This window comes from Somniosus microcephalus, chromosome 34, assembly GCF_052327205.1.
Source record: "Somniosus microcephalus isolate GS21.2 chromosome 34, FLI_Smic_1.0, whole genome shotgun sequence".
Classification (NCBI taxonomy): domain Eukaryota; kingdom Metazoa; phylum Chordata; class Chondrichthyes; order Squaliformes; family Somniosidae; genus Somniosus; species Somniosus microcephalus.
In genome coordinates, this window is record NC_141020.1 from 9,122,248 (window position 1) to 9,138,851 (window position 16,604).

A 16,604-nucleotide genomic window follows, 5' to 3' on the forward strand; every position below is an offset into this window, starting at 1 on the left:
TCCCAACTGGTATGCAACCCATGATATCAAATTTAAATAATTTTAAACAACTGCTATTTTTACGTCGAACTTGTGAGTTCTGGAAATCACCAAAAATATACTTGAGAAAAAATATTTTGAAGATTTTGTTATTTTCAAATACTTTTGAAGAGAGAACTTTTGAAAAAATGTTACAATGCTATAAAATTAGAATGTTCTCATTATTATCACGTTTATTTAAATGTGTTAAATTATGCAGCATTTCATTATTTGAGAATAGGGCCACCAAAATACCAAAAAAATAACTATGGGGGAGTAGAGGGGAAAAATGAAGGGGGAAGTCCCAATAACAAATTGAGGGGTTGAAGAATTAAAATAATGAATGAAGGAAATTTTTTAAGCGAGCACTATAACCCACCATGCTCACTGGACACCGCCTGAAGACGGTGTGAGAAGAAGCTGTTCGTCACCAACTCCCCGCCAACCTCAGCACCGCAAGACCGCCAGCTAGCAACAGGCCTCAGCCAATCAGGACGCCGTTCCTATGCGGGCGCTAACCAATCAAAGGCGGAGGTGGCGGGCTTGGCTCTCTTTGCTCCGCCCCCCCTCCCGCCCCGCTACTTAGAGCGAGCCCGCGGACGGTTGGTCGAAGGTAGATTCGAAATTGCGCGCCTCGGGGTTCTCAGCGAATCAGAGCCGCGGGTTGGGGGCGGGGTAGAGGAGCCGACGCACGTGACCTGGTTTACCTGGGGGGCGGGGCGGGAGGATGGAGGGGGTGCACACGTGACCTGTCTTAAATGGAGCTGAGAGTGAACTGAGGTAAAAGGGTAGGAGGGACAGGAGGCTGGGGCATGAGGTAAGAGGGGAGTAGTTGTGGTGTAATGTAATGAAACCTCAGCCATGTTTTATTGACTAGGGGGGGAAGCAGGTTCACTCAACATGCTAGCTGACCCCCCAACCCTCTCCTGGCATTGCTCACAGATGGTGTGGGATGTGGAGCAAATGTGCTGTGATGGTGTTGTGTCCAATCTGCCCTTTAAGGTCGCTCTTCGTGTGTGTGGGGGGAAGTGGACTAAATCGACACCTGAGGTCAACAGGAGCTTAATTGCTGAGGGATGTTTCCATAGGTTGGCGGCTGCTTGTAAATTTCATGGGGGTGGGGGGAGGGAGAGAGAGAGAGAGAGAGAGAGAGAGAGGTCACGTTATCGAGTTTAGAGGTTAATTCTTGAGGGACGTTTCTGTAGGTTGGCGGCTGCTTGTAAATTCCTGGTTCCGTTCCGGGGGGGTTGGTGGGAAGTGAGGTCTTGTTATCAGGGTCAGAGGTCAATCAGAAGTTAATTGTTGAGGGATGTGTCCATAGGTTGGCGGCTGCTTGTAAATTCCTGGCTCCGATCCTTGGGGAGGGGCGGGCGGAGGGTGGGAAGAGAGGTCATGTTATCAAGGTCAATCAGAGGTTACTTGTTGAGGGACGTGTCCATAGGTTGGTGGCTGCTTGTAAATTCCTGGCTCTGTTCCTGGGGGGCAGGGGGGGGGGGTTGTGGAGGGTGGTAAGAGAGGTCATGTTATCAAGGTCCGAGGTCAATCAGAGGTTAATTCTTGAGGGACGTGTCCATAGGTTGGCGGCTGCTTGTAAATTCCTGGAGGGGGAGAAAGGTCATGTTATCAAGGTCAGAAAAACTAACGTGAAATGATTGGCCTTCTTTCTCTTTGACAAGTGTATCCTGGCCTCAGATTCCTCTCCAGATCAAATTTTACATGACTTTAAAAGTGAAGGCAACTTAGTTGCAAAACTTGCAATGTATATTTTTTCATAGTTCATTGGCTGGGTGAATCTAGAACTTCCTGTGACAACTCTGATTCTAGAATTTACATTGCGAAACAATCAATGCAGCAAAAAAAACTCAGCTGGGACACAAAGGGGAGGTAACGCTGAAGTTGTACAGAGCTTTGGTCAGACCCCGTCTGGAGCAACTGCATTCAGTTCTGGGCACCCCACCTCTGGATTGATATATTGGCCTTGGAGGGGGAGCAGCGTAGATTCACCAGAACTATACCGTGGCTAAAAGAGTTAAACTATGAGGCATGGTTGCAAAGACTTGGTTTGTATTCCCTTGAGTGCAGAAGATTAAGGGGCGATCTACTTAAGTGATTCGATAGGGTAGATGCAGAGAAAGTATTTCCTCTGGTGGGGGGAGTCCAGAACAAGGGGGCATAACCTTTAAAATTACAGCCAGGCCGTTTAGGAGTGAAATCAGGAAGCACTTCTTCACACAAAGGGCAGTGGAAATCGGGAAAACTCTCCCCCTAAAAGGCTGTGAATGCTGAGACAATTGGAGCTTTCAAGACTGAGCTTGATCATTTTTTGTTAGGTAAGGGTATCGGGATAGGAAGCAAAGGCATTAAATGGGGTTGAGGTGCAGATCGACTATGATCTAATTCAAAGGCGGAGCAGGCTCGAGGGGCCGAATGGCCTATTCCTGTTCCAGTGTTCCTAAAACAATTCCAATAAACTTATAATACTCTCTGTGCTGTAAGTTTGATGTAAAAACTGCGTTATAGGCGCTATATAAATAGATCCGCAAAGCCTTGGGGGAAAAATTTGGTTGTTTTGTGCCTCCCGTTAGCGGCCTAAGAGGGCACTAATGGGGTGCAAAGCAACTCGAGCCCGGGTGTGGCGCTGCCAACGCTTCCCGCGAAATTCAGCGGGAGGTTAGCGGCGGCGCTTACCATTAGCACCCCGCTGCGCTGCCGACAATGACGTCATCGCCATGCGCAGCGCCCCGGCCGCGATCTTTGGTAGCGCCCCCTAACTTACCGCCGGTCTCTGTGTCCGACGGGTTGAGGGGGGCCTGCCTGCGGCCGGGACGGTGCTATTTACAGGCGAGGTGCAGGGCGGCCATTTTTGTTGCTGCCCACCTGCCAGCACCTGCTTCCGCTGCCGTCCCCGGCCTCCTGACTCCCCACCCCCCCCCCCCCCCACGCACCACCCCCCCCCCCCCCCCCCCCCCCGGCGGAGTGCCGGCTGCGCTCCATGAGCCCAGCACTTCTCCTGAGTGCCGGGCTCTTTTGCCGGCACTCCCGACCCCCGGGGGTTCAGCTGGGCCTCGGGTCACGCTGCGCAAGGCTGCTCCCCTTTAAGAAGGGGAGGAAGGCCTGCAATACCGCGGCATGTAGCGCCGTGATATTCCCTCGCTGCACCCCAAGAGGGAGACGGGGTGCTTCCAGTAGCACCCTGCTTCCCTCTTGGGGCGCTACCACTCAATTTTGGTCGCGGGGGGGCACTAATTTTTCCGGAGCGCTAAAAGTAGCGACTTGGCGAAGTTAGTGCCCCAAAGGGGGCGCAACTCAATTTTTCACCCTTTGAGTTTTGAATTTTGGTGTCAGACATGGATTTTCAAACTGGCATTCCTGAGACCCAGAGAGTCCGCAAGGGGATTCGAGAGAGTCTTCAGGGCTTCTTGCATTCACAGATTTATGTGTAGCTGTATACTGATAGGAAAGTGCTTTGTGCAATGATGGCGCCTTTAGTAGCTGATTGTGTCTTTTGGAAGTTAGGACCCCGTCAGGTTTATTTGGCAGTGTGTCATTAGGAGCAGGGTGTGGGTCAGTATTTGAAGGGGGTCCCCGAGAGTGGGTCAATAATTGCAAGGGATTCCCCAAGAGTGGGTCAGTAATTGAAGGGGGTCCCTGATGGTGGGTCAGTAATTGCAAGGAGTCCCCGAGAGTGGGCCAATAATTACAGGCGGTCCCCGTGCGTGGGTCAGTAATTACAGGGGGGTCCCCGAGAGTGGGTCAGTAATTACAGGGGGTCCCCGAGAGTGGGTCAGTAATTACAGGGGGTCCCCGAGAGTGGGTCAGTAATTACAGGGGGTCCCCGAGAGTGGGTCAGTAATTACAGGGGGTTCCCGAGAGTGGGTCAGTAATTACAGGGGATTCCTGAGAGTGGGTCAGTAATTACAGGGAGTCCCCGAGAGTGGGTCAGTAATTACAAGGGGTCCCCGAGAGTGGGACAGTAATTACAGGGAGTCCCCGAGAGTGGGTCAGTAATTACAGGGGGTCCCCGAGAGTGGGTCAATAATTACAGGGGTTCCCTAGAGTGGGTCAGTAATTACAGGGGATTCCTGAGAGTGGGTCAGTAATTACAGGGGTTCCCTGAGAGTGGGTCAGTAATTACAGGGGGTTCCTGAGAGTGGGTCAGTAATTACAGGGGGTCCCCGAGAGTGGGTCAGTAATTACAGGGGGTCCCTGAGAGTGGGTCAGTAATTACAGGGGGTTCCCGAGAGTGGGTCAGTAATTACAGGGGTTCCCGAGAGTGGGTCAGTAATTACAGGGGTTCCCCAGAGTGGGTCAGTAATTACAGGGGTTCCCCAGAGTGGGTCAGTAATTACAGGGGTTCCCGAGAGTGGGTCAGTAATTACAGAGGGTCCCCGAGAGTGGGTCAGTAATTACAGGGGGTCCCCGAGAGTGGGTCAGTAATTACAGGGGGTTCCTGAGAGCGGGTCAGTAATTAAAGGGGGTTCCCGAGAGTGGGTCAGTAATTAAAGGGGGTTCCCGAGAGTGGGTCAGTAATTACAGGGGTTCCCCGAGAGTGGGTCAGTAATTACAGGGGGTCCCCGAGAGTGGGTCAGTAATTACAGGGGGTTCCCTGAGAGCGGGTCAGTAATTAAAGGGGGTTCCCGAGAGTGGGTTAGTAATTACAGGGGGTTCCCGAGAGTGGGTCAGTAATTACAGGGGTTCCCGAGAGTGGGTCAGTAATTACAGGGGTTCCCGAGAGTGGGTCAGTAATTACAGGCGTTCCCGAGAGTGGGTCAGTAATTACAGGGGGTTCCCGAGAGTGGGTCAGTAATTACAGGGGGTTCCGAGAGTGCGTCAGTAATTACAGGGGTTCCAGAGAGTGGGTCAGTAATTACAGGGGTTCCAGAGAGTGGGTCAGTAATTACAGGGGGTCCCTGAGAGTGGGTCAGTAATTACAGGGGGTTCCGAGAGTGCGTCAGTAATTACAGGGGTTCCAGAGAGTGGGTCAGTAATTACAGGGGGTCCCCGAGAGTGGGTCATAATTACAGGGGGTTCCCGAGAGTGGGTCAGTAATTACAGGGGGTTCCCGAGAGTGGGTCAGTAATTACAGGGGGTCCCCGAGAGTGGGTCAGTAATTACAGGGGGTCCCCGAGAGTGGGTCATAATTACAGGGGGTTCCCGAGAGTGGGTCAGTAATTACACGGGGTTCCCGAGAGTGGGTCAGTAATTACAGGGCGCCCCTGAGAGTGGGTCAGTAATTACAGGTGGTTCCTGAGAGTGGGTCAGTAATTACAGGTGGTTCCCGAGAGTGGGTCAGTAATTACAGGGGGTCCCCGAGAGTGGGTCAGTAATTACAGGGGGTCCCCGAGAGTGGGTCAGTAATTACAGGTGGTTCCTGAGAGTGGGTCAGTAATTACAGGGGTCCCCGAGAGTGGGCCAGTAATTACAGGGCGCCCCTGAGAGTGGGTCAGTAATTACAGGTGGTTCCTGAGAGTGGGTCAGTAATTACAGGGGTCCCCGAGAGTGGGCCAGTAATTACAGGGCGCCCCTGAGAGTGGGTCAGTAATTACAGGTGGTTCCTGAGAGTGGGTCAGTAATTACAGGGGTCCCCGAGAGTGGGCCAGTAATTACAGGTGGTTCCTGAGAGTGGGTCAGTAATTACAGGGCGCCCCCGAGAGTGGGCCAGTAATTACAGGTGGTTCCTGAGAGTGGGTCAGTAATTACAGGTGGTTCCCGAGAGTGGGTCAGTAATTACAGGTGGTTCCTGAGAGTGGGTCAGTAATTACAGGGGGTCCCCGAGAGTGGGCCAGTAATTACAGGGCGCCCCTGAGAGTGGGTCAGTAATTACAGGTGGTTCCTGAGAGTGGGTCAGTAATTACAGGCGGTTCCCGAGAGTGGGTCAGTAATTACAGGGGGCCCCTGAGAGTGGGCCAGTAATTACAGGGGGTCCCCGAGAGTGGGTCAGTAATTACAGGGGGGATCCCTGAGAGTGGGTCAGTAATTACAGGGGGGATCCCTGAGAGTGGGTCAGTAATTACAGGGGGTTCCCGTGAGTGGGTCAAGGGATATGGGGAGAAGGCAGGGACAGGGTACTGAGTTTAGATGATCAGCCATGATCTCATTGAATGGCGGAGCAGGCTCGAGGGGCCGAATGGCCTACTCCTGCTCCTATCGTCTATGTTTCTATGTTTCTCCTCCACTTTGTGCGGTCATTGGGCCAGGGATTCCCAGGTGTCGGTGGGGATGTTGCACTCTTTCAAGGAGGCTTTGAGGGTGTCCTTGAAGCATTTCCTTTGCCCACCTGGGGCTCTCTTGCCGTGCCAGAGCTCCGAGTGGAGCGCTTGTTTTGGGAGTCTCGTATCGGGCATGCGGACGATGTGGCCCGTCCATCGGAGCTGATCGAGCGTGGTCAAAGCTTCGATGCTGGGGATGTTAGCCTGAGCGAGAATGAAATACATTAAAATGCAGCGACTTGTTATAAGAGGCAAAAACAGCAGTAAAATTGCACACAGCAAGATTCCATGGACCGAATGACCTCCTCCTATGCTGTACGATTCTACCATTAACCCTACGAGCAAGTGAGATGAATCGCTATTCTATTTTTGACGGTGAATGTTGGGCAGAACACCGGGAGAACTCCCTGACTTTGTACAAATAGCACCCGAACAGACAGGCGGGACTTTATTGTAACATCACATACAAAAGAGGGAACTGAAGTGTGTCAGCTTAGGTTATGTGCTCAACTTCTAAAGTGGGGCTTGAACCCGTAGCCTTCTGATTCAGGCTGGAGTGCTGTCAACTAAGCCAAGCTGACGTTGAGAATTTAATTGCGTGGTTGTTCAGCATCGTTCTCCAGTGTCTTTGTTGAAATCCAAGTCCGAGTCGAGTCATCCAGTCGAGGAACTGGGTGTTCACAACAAAAGCCCGAGCTCTCGACATATAAAGGGCAGGGGCGAAAAAAACACTTGTAAATGTTGGAAATCTGAAATAAAACAGAAAATACATAGCAGCTCCATCAGGAGAAAAGACGGGTAAATTGTGGAATCATACAGCACAGAAGGAGGCCATTCGACCCGTCACCCCTGTGCCGGCTGTATGAAAGCGCTGTCCAATTCGTCCCAATCCCCTTTCTTTCTTTTTCCCCTCATAGTCCTGCAAATCTTTCCTTTTCAAGTTGCGTGTCGGATGGCGAAGGGTTTCGTCCCGAGGCTGGATCTACACTGTCACTGCGAAATGGTTATCCTTTGCCGATCGACCCTGAATTTGGAGTGTAACTCCAAAGTCAGGGTCCGCCTTAACTGGAGACTCCCTGGCAACTATTTCAGCTGGGTACAAAGCAAAGTACCATAGTGTCGGGCAAATGCAGCCTGAGTTCTTTAAGCTGCTGAAATTGTTAACTTTGTTCACTTTAGCGGAAAGTGATGGCCAACGACAAATAGCGTTGCACCATTTTTTTTTACTCACAACTCCTTATGCTAAAATTCCTGGGATGGGGGGTGTCCTATGAGGAGAGATTGAGGAGATTAGGCCTATGCTCCCTAGAATTTAGAAGAATGAGAGGCAGTCTCATTGAAACATAAAATTCTTACAGGGCTTGACAGGGTAGATGCAGGGAGGATGTTTCCCCTGGCTGGGGAGTCTAGAACCAGGGGTCACAGTCTCAGAATAAGGGGTCGGCTGTTTAGGACTGAGATGAGGAGGAATTTCTTCACTCAGAGGGCGGTGAATCTTTGGGATTCTCTCCCCCAGAGGGCTGTGGAGGCTCAGTCGTTGAGTATATTCAAGACAGAGATCGATAGATTTTTGGATATTAAGGGAATCAAGGGATATGGGGATAGTGCGGGAAAGTGGAGTTGAGGTCGAAGATCAGCCATGATCTCTGACGTAATAAAGACTCACTACGCGCTTGGTTGAACATAAAGCAAGGCTTTAATCGACTTGTAACAAAACATGGAGGTCTAGTTAGTAGTCACTTGCTTCCTGTTTCCAGATTGTCTCTGGCCAAGTTGGGCCCACGCCCGAGTATTTATACTCCTCGGACGGCGCCCTCAGCTGGCTGTCCAGTAGTACTTCCTGAGTTACTTCTTGTAGAAGTTGCGATTTATGACAATCTCATTGAATGGCGGAGCAGGCTCGAGGGGCCGAATGGCCGACTCCCACTCCTGTTTCTTATGTTCTTATATTCTAATTTGCAAAGAGAGAAGCTGCAGTAACTTCCTTTCCTTTCAAGACAAAATGACTTGTTGATTTCCCCCTGACCGGCACCCTATGTAGGGCACATACCCTGACACAGAATGACATTGGGTGATACATCCCATGAGTTTGCACACTTAAATATATGCAGTGCCATTTGCTACCGACCACCGCAATTTTTGCAAACCAAGCCCCAGAGGCAGTGAAAATGATGGCTTCTGTGTGGACCTGAGCATTAAGAAAATCACTCGCCGTTAAAAAAAGAATAACTTTCATTTCGCAAGGCAGTGTCTAATTCCCAGGGTGTTGGCACAGTGGCTTTGTAACCAGGTGTCGACTAATTGGCTCCAAGTCGAGGGAGCTGACCCCTTTGATTTCTTCTCCCTGAGGGGCTGCATAGAAGATAGGAGCAGGAGTAGGCCATTCGGCCCCTCGAGCCTGCTCCGCCATTTGATGAGATCATGGCTGATCATCCAAATTCAGTACCCTGTCCCTGCCATCTCCCCATATCCCTTGATCCCTTTAGCCTTAAGAAATATATCTAACTCCTTCTTAAATATATTTAATGAGTTGGCCTCAACTGCCTTCTGTGGTAGAGAATTCCACAGGTTCACCACTCTCTGGGTGAAGAAATTCCTCCTCATCTCTGTCCTAAATGGCTTACCCCTTATCCTTAGACTGTGACCCCTGGTTCTGGATTCCCTCGCCATCGGGAAAATCCTGCCTGCATCTAGTCTGTCTAGTCCTGTTAGAATTTTATAAGTTTCAATGAGATCCCCTCTCATTCTTCTAAACTCCAGCGAATATAAGCCCAATCGATCCAATCTCTCCTCATACGTCATTCCTGCCATCCCAGGTATCAGCCTGGTGAATCTTCGCTGCACTCCCTCCATGGCAAGAACATCCTTCCTCAGATAAGGCGACCAAAACTGCACACAATACTCAAGATGTGGTCTCACCAAGGCCCTGTACAACTGCAGCAAGACATCCCTTGTTCCTGTACTCGAATCCTCTCGCTATGAAGGCCAACATACCATTTGCCTTCTTAACTGCCTGCAGAGGGTCCCTGGCTGGTCAGGGACTGGTGCATAATGGGAAGAGACCTAAAAATGTAGGGGTTTAAAAAACAACAGATACAAAGGATAGGGTTCTATATGAGTATCAAGGGATGTGGAGCTATGGCAGCTATATGGGGTTGAGGTACAGATCAGCCATGATCCTAATTGAATGGCAGAGCAGACTCGAGGGGCTGAATGGTCTACTATTCCTATGGTGAGAGTTGGCCCAAATTGAATAAAAGTAGCATTTTGTGATCAAAAACTAAAGAAAAAACAAATAAAATAATGTACAGAAGCTTGGAAATAATCTTTCTTTTATGCTTCCAGGATTTTTATTGATAGAGAGGGAAAGGAATGCCTATGCGCATAATGTCCTCCTTAATCCAAGTGAAGCATGAAGTGGTGGTAAGTGCCCTCTTGCTCCTCCCTACTTCCTTGCTCTATTGAAATCAAGACTCCTAGCACAGTCTTCTACTCTAAGGCTGAATGGTTTGCAAACAAAACTGGTGCGAGATGGCCTCTAATGATCTGGGGGCGGGGGGGGTGGGGTGTGGGTGGTCTCATAACGCAGTGTGTCAGGTGGCCAGTTATCATCATCTTAGGCAGTCCCTCGGAACCGAGGATGACTTGCTTCCACACTAAGAATGAGTTCTCAGGTGACTGATGAGTCCAGTGCGGGACCTACAGTCTCTGTCACAGGTGGGGCAGATGGTGGTTGAAGGGGCGGGTGGGTGTGGGGTGCTTGGGTTGACGTGCGCTCCTTCCGCTGTTTGTGCTCGGGCGCCTACTGTCAACAAGGGCAGACGTCGATGACGAAGTCCAACACCGCCTTCAGTGTGCCAGTGCAGCCTTCGGTCACCTGAGGAAGAGAGTGTTTGAAGACCAGTACCTCAAACCCAGCACCAAGCTCATGGTCTACAGAGCAGTAGTGATACCCGCCCTCCTGTATGCTTCAGAGACATGGACCATGTACAGCAGGCACCTCAAAGCACTGGAGAGGTAGCAACAATGCCTCCGCAAGATCCTGCAAATCCATTGGCAGGATAGGCGCACCAACGTCAGTGTTCTTGCTCAGGCCAACATCCCCAGCATCGAAGCTTTGGCCAGTTATACTGCCACTTTTGCCATGATGTGTACCCAAAACTGCTTTGCACCGGTGCGAAAATGGCAGTGAGGATGCGTCCTCGTGCATTTTTTCCCAATCTGTGGAATTCCTCCCCTCCTTAATCTCCCTTTCCCACCCCAACAATCTGCGGGTTTTAAAACCCAGGCTTGGCATTATCGAACCCCTTGCTTCTTGATTTACTTCCCCTAGAATGGGATTTCATTTCCTCTGGTAGCTCACTGGTCAGAATGCTTGCTAAAATTCTCTTGTATGCTGTTTTAATACAGTACTGTCATTCACCCGTTTGTTCTTGTTTGTCTGTTGGGGTACCAGAAGAAACTAACCCTCTTCTGTCCTACTCTTCAGCCTTATCTTCTCAATAAAGTCACACTAATTAATAATAGGAAGAACACAAAGGACAAAATTCTATCGTGAAATAAATTCTTACTATGATTTCCTGATAAGCAACCTCAATCGCACCTTTGCATAAGCCTTTGTACAAGGGAGGGATTGCATATTGATATCCATTGGCATGGGCAAGTGATTTGGTACAACGCCCTGTGACAAATCCTGCTAATCACTACACTCACCACATGCAGCATGACTTGCTGACTGAATCATACTGCACAGAAGGAGACCATTCGGCCCATCGTGCCTGTGCCGGTTCTTTGGTAGAGTAGTCCCACTGCCCCTCTGCTCTTTCCCCGTAGCCCTGCAAATATTTCCTTTTCAAGCACAAATCCAATTCCCTTTAGAAAGTTACTATTGAATCTGCTTCCACCGCCCTTTCAGGCAGTGCGTTCCAGATCATAATGGCTTGCAGCGTAAAAAAAAATTCTCCTCATTGCCCCTCTGGCTCTTTTGCCAAAATACTGTAATTTTTCAGCATGAATTGCACAAGGCAAATAAAATATAGGTTGTGGGCAGCAACTAATCATTTGTTCTTGAGGTCATCCAAAACTTGGCTGCCCGTGTCCTAACTCGCACCGAGTCCCGTTCACCCATCACTCCCTGTGCTCGCTGACCTACATTGGCTCCCGGTTAAGCAGCGCCTCGATTTCAAAATTCTCATCCTTGTTTTCAAATCCCTCCACGGCCTCGCCCCCTCCCTATCTCTGTAATCTCCTCCAGCCCCACAACCCTCCCCGAGATATCTGCGCTCCACTAATTCTGCCCTCTTGCGCATCCTTGATTATAATCGCTCCACCATTGGTGGCCGTGCCTTCTGTTGCCTGGGCCCTAAGCTCTGGAATTCCCTGCCTAAACCTCTCCGCCTCGCTTCCTCTCTCTCCTCCTCTAAGATGTTCCTTAAAATCTACCTCTTTGACCAAGATTTTGGTCACCTGCCCTAATTTCTCCTTATGTGGATCGGTGTCAAATTTATTGTCTTAAAATACTCCTGTGCAGCGCCTTGGGACGTTTTACTACGTTAAAGGCGCTATATAAATACAAGTTGTTGTTGGTCTACTTTCCAGAGGTTATTACCAAAATGGTGCAAAATAGGGCAGTGACTCACTGGATTTGCGATAATGCAAATGAGATATTGGACATAATTAACGAGTCAAGCATTCACAATCTTTTTCACTTTCTCTTTAACTTTCCAATTTTCTTCCCCTCCTCCTCCCGTGAAGGTGCTGACCCTTGCTGGAGTACGATTCCAATGGGTGCTTGGAGCTGTCCAGGTGCTTTCCCAAGTGGTCATTTCTTCATATGTGAGCCTGCACAATAAGTCCTGCCAGGTTATTGAACAGGGGGGGTTGGGGGGCGGGGGGAGGGGGGAGGGGATAGACATCATAGTCGAGCCCGGTCCAGCCCTTGTCCAATCTCAGAACACACTCAGACCTTCCAGCAGGGACACACATCAGGAGTGCGAGCAGTTGTAGCGCTGCCGTCATCTCATTTACCTAGAATTACGTAGATTATACTGCACAGAAACAGGCCATTCGGCCCAACCAGTCAATGCCGCCGTTTATGCTCCACTCGAGCCTCTTCCCGTCCTTCCTGATCTAACTCTATCAGCATAACCCTCTATTCCCTTCTCCTCCATGTGCTTATCAAGCTTCTCCTTAAATGCTATACTATACTATTCGCCTCAACTACTCCCTGTGGTGGCCAGTTCCACAATCTCATTTGAGATTAACTAACTGCACCCGAACCTGGGACCATTCTTGCTCAAGTGTTCTTGCTCAGGCCAACATCCTCAGCATCGAAGCTTTGACCACGCTCGATCAGCTCCGATGGATGGGTCACATTGTCCGCATGCCCGATACGAGACTCCCAGAACAAGCGCTCTACTCAGAGCTCCGGCACGGCAAGGGAGCCCCAGGTGGGCAGAGGAAACGCTTCAAGGACACCCTCAAAGCCTCCTTGGAAAAAGTGCAACATCCCCACCGACACCTGGGAATCCCTGGCCCAAGACCGCACAAAGTGGAGGAGAAGCATCCGGGAAGGCGCCGAACACCTCGAGTCTCATCGCCAGGAGCAAGCGGAAGCCAAGCGCCAACAACGGAAGGAGCGCACGTCAACCCAAGCACCCCACACCCACCCGCCCCCTTCAACCACCGTCTGCCCCACCTGTGACAGAGACTGTAGGTCCCGCATTGGACTCATCAGTCACCTGAGAACTCATTTTTAGTGTGGAAGCAAATCATCCTCGGTTCCGAGGGACTGCCTAAGAAGATGATGATTCTGGTCTGTGTGACTCACGGCCATTCCAATATATTTATCCATTAAGCCATTAGATCTCACTTAAAGCATTTATAAGCCTTGTGCTGTTTGCCCGAAATGTCACTTGTTTGTATTCCTCCTCCTCAGAGGTCTTTCTCCGTTCGTGCTGCCAATGGCGGTTATCAAACACAAGATTACTATTTTTTATCATTGCTTCCCTGATGAACTGTTTTACTTTTTAAATAACTGCAGGATTGGGACTTTGAGCAAAATGCGGAGATTCCATCAAGGAGGGACATTCTGTCTTTGAATTACAGAGAGCTGCTGACCCCGGACAGCCAGAAAATTAAACTGTCGCCTCTACAACATCGTCGAAAGCAAAGGTAAGATATCTGAGCCAGAATTTGCTGGAAGAGTAGCGAATGACGCACGCCATTATGAATGTGTAAATCGGCCAGCAACTTGGTGGCGAGGAAGAGATACCCCGTGAATTGAGAATTGCCACAGGTTGCTGGTCGGTTTGAGCCACACCGCCGTTAGCCTCGCGACAACTGCATCGCGCATTTAACCACACAGTGAGTTTCATGAAGTTGCTGCATTTGCGCATTAATTGCGCATTAAACTCGCCACAGAATAATACGTCTGGTAATTAATAGCGTAAGTACCCTTTTAAGGACGTGATTATTGTTGATGACTACCAGTCAACTCCTCTGGCCCAGAAAGTGAACAATTAAAAGTGAAATCTCATTCCTTCATGTAGTAAATTGTTGTTGGAGACTTTAAAATGAATATTAAAATTTAAAAAACAGCTTACTTTTCTTTTCTGTCTCTCTTTTTCTCTCACTGAATCCAGTCTGTCTTTCCCTCTCTTTATTTCTCTTTCTGTACCTGATTTGACTCTAAATCACCCTATTTCCTTCTCAGTCCTTCCTCTGTTTATTTCTCAATCCTTGAATCTCACTGGTTAAGGAGATAGCCTGTTGGTCCCGTTGTTCACCAATTTCCGAGATGCCCCATTGCCCTCGCAGCACCGTTATCAGCTCGCACTTCCAGCAACTTACAGGGTGATATACCTATCAATTCAGTTCATGAAAAGTGACGAGTTAAGTTAGTAACTATAGGTTTTTATTGGCTAAATAACAGAGCCCACCCTCGTGGGTGATCGGATCCAACAAGGAGGAATACCAGCCAGTCGACCACCTTTATACCTGGGCAAGCAGGCGGAGCCATGGGCGGAGTCAGCTGTGGTCAGCCCAGGTATAACAGTGTGACAAGAGGTGACCTTGTGTAGTGATACAACAGTGTAAACAGTGATAACCATAGTGTAACGATATAAACAGTGATAACCACAGTGTAACGATAGTGAACGATAAAAGTGGTTTACCACACAGGGCAAACTTTTTTTGAGCTGAATTGTGCAGGAAAAGGTCGAAACTACCGGGCACACCGCGAGATGCCCCACTCCAGCAAATTCCAGCCCATTGCATGAACTACAGAATGGTGTGGGTTTGTTAACAATAACATAAAGGTTTTCGAACAGCACTGCACAGAACTTGAGATTCTGCAACGGGACCCCAAGAGCAAGCGCAGTTTCTCAAAAATGTCCGGTTCAGTAGCCTAGAAATGACGAAAGGAAATACTAATAGAGAAGCATTCGTGTGACATTCCTCTGTCTGTATTTTTCTGGTGGCATTTACCGATTGAAAATAAGCGGGTTAATGCTTGCGTTAAGGCAGCAGAACCAAAGACTGTCTTTAAACCACGTTGATCTTTGTCGGTTCACACTGGCAACAGTCATTTCCAGGCTTCTTTTTTCTTTCTGTATTTGTTTTGTGTAAGGATAGCCTTTCGGTAGCTGATGCTGCCTTTTGTTAGGATACAAGTTAGGATATAATTGCAGGGGGTCCCTGGGTGTGTCAGTATTTGTAGGGGGTCCCTGGGTGTGTCAGTATTTGTAGGGGTCCCTGGGTGTGTCAGTATTTGTAGGGGGTCCCTGGGTGTGTCAGTATTTGTAGGGGGGTCCCTGGGTGTGTCAGTATTTGTAGGGGGTCCCTGGGTGTGTCAGTATTTGTAGGGGGTCCCTGGGTGTGTCAGCATTTGTAGAGGGGTCCCTGGGTGTGTCTGTATTTGTAGAGGGTCCCTGGGTGTGTCAGCATTTGTAGGGGGTCCCTGGGTGTGTCTGTATTTGTAGAGGGGTCCCTGGGTGTGTCAGCATTTGTAGGGGGTCCCTGGGTGTGTCAATATTTGTAGGGGGTCCTTGGGTGTGTCAGCATTTGTAGAGGGTCCCTGGGTGTGTCAGTATTTGTAGGGGGTCCCTGGGTATGTCAGTATTTGTAGGGGGTCCCTGGGTGTGTCAGTATTTGTAGGGGGTCCCTAGGTGTGTCAGTATTTGTAGGGGATCCCTGGGTGTGTCAGTATTTGTAGGGGGTCCCTCGGTGTGTCAGTATTTGTAGGGGGTCCCTGGGTGTGTCAGTATTTGTAGGGGGTCCCTGGGTGTGTCAGTATTTGTAGGGGGTCCCTGGGTGTGTCAGTATTTGTAGGGGGTCCCTGGGTGTGTTAATATTTGTAGGGGGTCCCTGGGTGTGTCAGTATTTGTAGGGGGTCCCTGGGTGTGTCAGTATTTGTAGGGGGTCCCTAGGTGTGTCAGTATTTGTAGGGGGTCCCTGGGTGTGTCAGTATTTGTAGTGGGTCCCTGGGTGTGTCAGTATTTGTAGGGGGTCCCTGGGTGTGTCAGTATTTGTAGGGGGTCCTGGGGTGTGTCAGTATTTGTAGGGGGTCCCTGGGTGTGTCAGTATTTGTAGAGGGTCCCTGGGTGTGTTAATATTTGTAGGGGGTCCCTGGGTGCGTCAGTATTTGTAGGGGGTCCCTGGGTGTGTCAGTATTTGTAGGGGGTCCCTGGGTGTGTCAGTATTTGTAGGGGGTCCCTGGGTGTGTCAGTATTTGTAGGGGGTCCCTGGGTGTGTTAATATTTGTAGGGGGTCCCTGGGTGTGTCAGTATTTGTAGGGGGTCCCTGGGTGTGTCAGTATTTGTAGGGGGTCCCTAGGTGTGTCAGTATTTGTAGGGGGTCCCTGGGTGTGTCAGTATTTGTAGTGGGTCCCTGGGTGTGTCAGTATTTGTAGGGGGTCCCTGGGTGTGTCAGTATTTGTAGGGGGTCCTGGGGTGTGTCAGTATTTGTAGGGGGTCCCTGGGTGTGTCAGTATTTGTAGAGGGTCCCTGGGTGTGTTAATATTTGTAGGGGGTCCCTGGGTGCGTCAGTATTTGTAGGGGGTCCCTGGGTGTGTCAGTATTTGTAGGGGGTCCCGGGGTGTGTCAGTATTTGTAGGGGGTCCCTGGGTGTGTCAGTACAGTATTTGTAGGAGGTCCCGGGGTGTGTCAGTATTTGTAGGGGGTCCCTGGGTGTGTCAGTATTTGTAGGGGGTCCCTGGGTGTGTCAGTATTTGTAGGGGTCCCTGGGTGTGTCAGTATTTGTAGGGGGTCCCTGGGTGTGTCAGTATTTGTAGGGGGTCCCTGGGTGCGTCAGTATTTGTAGGGGGTCCCTGGGTGCGTCAGTATTTGTAGGGGGTTCCTGGGTGTGTCAGTATTTGTA

At 49.8% G+C, this 16,604-nt stretch overlaps 1 protein-coding gene across 1 annotated transcript in view; it reads left to right on the top strand.

Annotated features, from left to right (window-relative positions):
- Positions 1-9,570: 9,570 nt before the first annotated feature.
- The window catches only part of meiosin (meiosis initiator), a 54,447-nt gene continuing 47,413 nt past the window's right edge, over positions 9,571-16,604 (top strand). Inside the window, exons 1-2 of the mRNA XM_085973348.1 lie at positions 9,571-9,650; positions 13,270-13,400. Of these exons, the coding sequence (XP_085829474.1) occupies positions 9,600-9,650; positions 13,270-13,400 (182 nt within the window). The 5' untranslated portion in view covers positions 9,571-9,599. The remainder of the gene's footprint in view (positions 9,651-13,269; positions 13,401-16,604) is intronic.